The sequence below is a fragment of the Pyrgilauda ruficollis genome, unplaced genomic scaffold, assembly GCF_017590135.1.
Source record: "Pyrgilauda ruficollis isolate IOZ18807 unplaced genomic scaffold, ASM1759013v1 scaffold3, whole genome shotgun sequence".
Taxonomy (NCBI): domain Eukaryota; kingdom Metazoa; phylum Chordata; class Aves; order Passeriformes; family Passeridae; genus Pyrgilauda; species Pyrgilauda ruficollis.
In genome coordinates, this window is record NW_024524377.1 from 16,133,872 (window position 1) to 16,140,413 (window position 6,542).

The 6,542-nt window shown below is 35.1% G+C and overlaps 1 protein-coding gene across 1 annotated transcript in view; it reads right to left on the reverse strand.

Annotated features, from left to right (window-relative positions):
- Window positions 1-965, reverse strand: part of LOC121356700 (sodium channel protein type 2 subunit alpha-like) — a 50,228-nt gene extending 49,263 nt beyond the window's left edge. The window contains exon 1 of the mRNA XM_041473395.1: window positions 699-965. Coding sequence (XP_041329329.1) covers window positions 699-965 — 267 coding nt within the window. The remainder of the gene's footprint in view (window positions 1-698) is intronic.
- Between the last annotated feature and the right edge of the window lie 5,577 nt (window positions 966-6,542).

Genomic DNA, 6,542 nt, shown 5'->3' on the forward strand with positions numbered 1-6,542 from the left:
TAATTTAGATACATTGCTTTTATTTCGGACCTCTTTGCTTTGGTCTTTCTGTATGAAAACTCTTCAGAACACCAAAAATATCTTTTTTCAATTCCTTCCTCAAAAACAAGCTTTTCCATGGTCTTCCAGAGACTTCTAATTGACAGCTCTGCAGTAGAGATCTATCATAGCAAACCCAAGCACCTCAAGCAATAGTTTGCATTGTGGTAGTTTCATATGAGCCAACATTTACAGAGTCTCTATATGCTACACATATAGAGATAAATATATTTCATATGTATGTTTGCCTGTGTTAATATAGCTATCCAGAAACAAAGAATATGGATACAGTCCTCTGTTTCACTATCTTGAGTGGATGGTATCTTGTTATCTACAACTATTTCCCTTGCAAAACCATGCTTAGAACATCTCTTTTGTCATAACCAGTCTTACTATTACATTGAAATAAAGAAAATTCATTCTGTTCTCAAGTTCAGGCAAGATCAAGGAAGACACATCTTCCTTACAATGAAGTAAATAGCAAGTAACTCAACAGAATTAAAGTAGTTACAATATGGAAGAGCATAAATCAGTTCTGTTAAATAAAAGGATGGTTGTGGATATGTAGCAGATTGATAGTTCTAGCCATCATATTTTGTGATTAACTTTTCTAGTGTATAAAGTTATATTCTATTTTGTGAAAAAGATAATTCACTCACTTTTTTATTGATATAATATGGGTCCAGGTCTTCCAAAGGTTCAGATACCATTCCTGGAGGTATGTCACCATAAATAAATGGCAGTGTCTTTCCTGCCTCCAAGTCACTGTTTGGTTTTGGACCATTTTCATCATCATCATCTGCATGTTCTTGCTTGGGCTTTTTAGCTTTTTCTTCTGCAGAACGCTTTTCAATAGCTGCGAGTGAATCTCTAGTAAAATAGCGGAAGCTTTCAGGTCCAGGTGGTACCAGCAGTGCCTGTGCCATGTTTTCATCCTGCAAATTTAATTACTTTTAGCTTCTTGCATAAGAATGACCTATAAAAGAAAATTAAATAATTTAGGCAAGCTAGATTGTACCAATAGGAAAAACCCCAACATTTGGTCAGGAACTCTTTCCAGGCTTAAATAGAAATAGAAGCAGTATATTTCAAGGCTGAATGGCAGTTAAAAGCAAATGCTCAGAATTTGTTTTGATATTTTATAAATTATTTTTCAGCTTTTTCCCGCTAATCCAGAAAAAGACATTTATTTTTCTGCCCACAGATACTGCTTTGCTTGTGTCCTTGGACACTCCCAGATAGAGCAAATTGCTGATAAAAGTGTTTTAACAGTATAGCTGCTTTTTTTTTTTTTTTAACAGCAAGTATAAATGCATATTCTGTGAGGTACTGCTGAAAATTGTAAACCTACATTCTACAACTTAATAGATTTTATCTTTCCATATTTTTTTAAGTATCAGTAATACAACTTTACAAACATCAATATTTTCATTAAAGTAAAAGATTTGCACAACTGGTGCTGTTTAAATGACAGCAACTGAATTATAGGAGGAACAACCATAATTATTTCTTACTGACACTTAACTGTGGTGAAGGCTAATATTAGATCCCAGAGCAGCTTAGGCTGCATTTATTGACTGTTAGCTGTGAATCAAAACCACAGGCCTTTTAAGTAAAAGTAAACAGCATGTTTAATCAAGCCTATATGGGAAAAGATGCTGCTTCTGATTCTTTGCAAGGCAAGTGTCATAGTATCATTTCAGACTGAAACGAGTCCAAAACCTAAGACTCTGGTTCGCTGTGAATGGCTTTAGTACCAGTGGTGGAAGATGCTGCTTTTTCCTGCTCTCTGCATTGAACTCTGTACTGTACAGCAGGTCTCTTTACGAAGTCCTGCAGTGCATCAACTGAAAGCAGTGTTATTTTTCTCTCTTCCAAGTCCTTCTGCAGCAAGATCAGTTATTTAAAGTGATGTACTGTACAGCACAGTTGAGAGATTTGAATAGCTGGAGGGAGAGAATGGCAAAATGAAGGCAGATATGGTTAAATAATGCTGCCACCAGGGAATAAATTAAAGCCTTACTTGGTGTCTACTTTGTAACAGTTTACAGCATACTGTTGTAAAAATGTTAGTTATGAGAACCAATTTTAAGAGTGGGTTTCAATGCTTAACTAAGGAGCTTGAATTATGTATTCTCTTACATGAAGCCATATAGTCTTTGCTGCATTACTTCATGAATGTGCAACATATGTATCCTGGAGATGGCACATGTAAATTTGAGGTATAATATTCTGCTTATTTGCACTCATTCAGTAGTATTTCTCCTACAGCTTCTTGCCTGTCTGAAGCAGTTTGTAGAAATCCACACACATAGAGACACACAAAGTGCTATGATAATGATTTAATATGAAATAAGATATGTGAAGGCTGAAGGGCATGTTAAAAAGTGCTAGAAAAACCTAGAGTAAGGAACCAGAGGAAAGAAATGAAACAGCATACTCCTAAATCTGAATTACCAATCCCATGACATGGTAAGGACTCATGTTCGTATGCCACCTCAAGTCATAATCTCTGGAGTGGGTTCACAACACAGCATCCATCAGTGTGTATGATCAGCACTGAGGTCACTGAAATAATTTAGTTAGTAGATTACAGCACCAAGCAGACTTGACCACAAGACCAGAACCAAGATACTTGACCACAAATTCAGAATTAAAATACTCTGTACTGTAGACATGAAGAAGAAAATTTCTCTCAAGGAATATCCTGGAGAACTATGAGTTAATGTAATGTGCAGAATGACAGAGACCTTGGAGTGGCTGGAGATACAGATGCAGTATAAAAGGAAAAAGTAAATTATAATGCCAGCCAGAGTCTCCAGCATGCAACCTTATCACAGGTTTCTATGCTGAAATTTCTGCTACTATTTTTTCCTTTGTACAAGATGAATGCCTTTGCTAATCCCTTTTTAAAATTAATGTAACTTCCAATTATAAGGATGCTAAACTCAAGGTTGTCCCTTCTTTTTAGAATTAAAAGTACACTCATTTTCTGGATACAGTCCTTTGATTACTACTTTTCCTCATGCAGGATTAATGAACTATGATGATGTCTGAGGTTTCTCCTTGGTCTTTCTGAATAATTCATTTATTTATTCCCCATTTTACAGGTCTGTGATTCAACTTGTCACTCTAGGTGCCTTTTCTATGAAACTAGTCTCAAAAGATGCATCCAAATCAAGTCATTAATGTGTATTTCTTGTCTTTATAATTCAGTGCATTTGTTTAGGCTACTTTTCATCCATTAACTGTTACAGCTATGTATGCTGTAACAAAATGCATTGTTACAGCACTTAAAGGATATGTATTTGTATTTCTAGAAATCCACAAAGGAGCCAATGACTGACTGGAGAAAGTATTGGCAGACTTAGGGATTCACTGTATTTTACAGGGAAAAAAACATGCCCTAAAAAAAGTTTTCCTGACGAGTTGAAAACATTGCCTTGAAAACTTGAGACCTGCCTCCACTACTGTCTAGTGCAATTATATCTTTTCTTTGCTGTTGCTATTACACAAGAAGGTTTTTCCTTTACTAAATATGCCCCAAGCATTTTCATTTAGCTTACAAAGCTTAACAGAACAACATGTATCTGATTACGGTTTCTATACATGCATTAATTTAATAGAACTATGAAACAGAAGTTGTGCTGTTGCCTGTACTGAGCCCTAAACAAGCTCCTTGCAATCCTTGATTCATGAACTGCTCATCTGTTAGTGATAGCTTCCCTCTCCTTCCTTCACTGGTTTTAAAACTGCTTGTTATCTGGTAACTAAACTGCCAGGACACGAATGATATTAGGCAGAATTCAGATATTCTGTATATCTAATAATTCAGAAAAACTGTCAATAAAAAACAATCTTTAAAGAAAGAGTCTCAAAACTACATGTGGTCCAGGCTCCTCAGTACCATCTGCTGCTCAGCAAAGAGAGTTCCAAGTATTTGAAATACAATTCTGGTTTATATATCATATATGTAATGCTTTATAATTGAATACATTTCATTAGAAAAATGAAGTTCCCATTTCTTAAAGACATGCTTTTGCCATTTATTTGTAAATGAGCATTGCATTCTGTAAGTCCTTCTCCAGTTTGCCTTCAGTCCCTACCTTTAAATAATAAGACTGAGCAATAAACACTATCTATATGTTTTTAATTTTATACATATTTCAGCTAGTTATGTTATGTCCACAGATAACTTGTTAAATTTTATTTTTAATATAATTAATCTTATAATTTTAATCTTATAATTTACAGTAGGTGAGTCAGAAAGTAAGTAAAATATCTTAGGTAACAATGTCAAATTAATTTTTCTGTATCTCTGAAAAAGCCAGAAGAAGTGGCCTGAAGGTATCTATTTTTATGATACCTTAAATAGGGCAAATGGTAAAAGTGAAAGTACCAGTATAAGTACCAGGTAGATACCATTGACTGCTTATTCAAATCTTCAGGTTATCTAACAGGTTATCTTCATTTTGCATGAAACTGCACACATCCCCTTCAAAATTTTCAGGGTGGAGAAACAGCAAACCTTGCTGGGTTTTTTTCCCTTTAAAGTACTGCCTACTAAAACCCTGAAAAAGCTGACTACTGAGATTTTCATTCCATTAAAACTGTAACAGTTGATTTGGCTTGGAGTAAGTGCAAGGATGGCAAATGGAATCTGTAAAATGACCACCTATCCTAATTTTCTTATGCTAATCTTTTATTTGAGAAACTGTAATTTGGAACTAGTGCCTTCCCCTGTGCCAAGCCTTGCAGCAACCTCTCAGATGCTAAAGCCTGGATTAAAAACTTTTCTCTAAATCACTAGTGTTAATAAGACCAGCTCTCTCAATGGAAGTAAAGCTATTTGTCCAAATCAAAGGGAGGGTCTCCTACGGTGGGACAGACAGAAACAGCAGGACTAGTGGCACAACCTCAGCATCAGCTGGAGAGTGCTTTCTGCTGTTTACAAATAAAAAGTGTAGCTCTTGTGTGCTGATACCAGAAAAATACCTCAACCAAAGCTCTTACTGTCCCAAGGAGGGAAGAGAGCATATGCTGGGACAGTCTGAAAAAATGAGTCATCTTAGCTCCCTCTCTTAGTGTTTGGGAAGTTGCTTTGCAAAATTCAGGTATTGGTTTTCTGGAAGTGAAGGTAAATTTCAGTCAAATTACTGTTCTCTGATCAAATTCCAAATCAGGAAATGCTGCCTTCAGTTTGTTCTAGAAAGAAAAGGATAGATAAATATTAGTTTCCTGTGAGAAGAACTAAAATTAAATATTTTTATTGAAATTTCTCATGGCTTTTATACAGAGAATAATTTCATGAAGAAAAAATGTGATCTGAAATATATTTTTAAGTTACAGATCATTTTCATAACTGACATTTACCATCGTTTACCATTTATCCTGGCATATTTACCCTATTTTTTACTGCTTGAAAATATTCTAGTAAAAAATGGAATTACAAAAAGATCAAAAGAGACTCAAAATGTCACTGCTGTAGTTCACAGTGGTAAATGCAATGCAATGCAGATTTCTTTGAGATATCTAAAGAGACATTTAGTTAAAATTAGCTGTGGGTCCTAAGGCAAGGAATACATGAAAGTTGGCTTCATAAAAATAGGTATTTCAAGGAAATGAGTGATTTCCTCAAAGGTGAAAACAGCCTCCAGAACTTAGCACCTGGTCAGAACCTGCCTCTTTAAACTCTAATCTAGTAATTTAAACTTTGACAATTTGTTTTTATAGGTCCTCCCTGACTAATACATAGGATTTATTTTCCTTATTTCCATTAAGTTCAACATTTACTATTGATCCATTGTGTAATTTTTTTTTAGATTATAATTTATCTGTAGCAATGACCGTATTTTTACAGTCAGCCTTAGTAGCCTATAGGCATTAGTGTTACATAACTATTCAAAATAAAAATAAAAATAATGAAATAACCACCAGGTGTTTATTAATAAAATTAATAAATATCAGAAGACAAAAATACTTGTTATGAGAATGTGAAATCAACCAGTAAGGGTATGTCATAGAAATAATATTCCTTCATAAAAACTTGCTTTAAAATTATTTAGAAGGGGGTGATTTAAAACCTGGCCAAATAATAGTAAATGTAGTAAAAGCTTCAGTTGCTTCAGGGGTAGTACATGCAATCTTCTTTCATGTTCTCAGTAATGACTTAAAATTAGGTGTGAAAGTACATTAACTAAAGCTTAAGAACCCCAACCTCAGCAAAAGAAAACACTGTAAGACTTTGGAAATCTGTGTAGAGTATATTACATGAGGTTCAGTGTGATTGGTGAAAGACCAGGCAGTGGGAAAACACTCAAAACAGATTAGATTACAGACTGGAAGCGATTTCAGACCTGTCTGAAAGATCCAGAAGCTGCTTCTTGAGAAAATATTGTTGGACACTACTCCCTCTCAGCAGACATCGCTGTGGATAGCCTTTCCCCCACTTATTTGTCTGTGGCCATTGCCATTCCAGTCACCCCTTCCTGTCCTTCAACCTC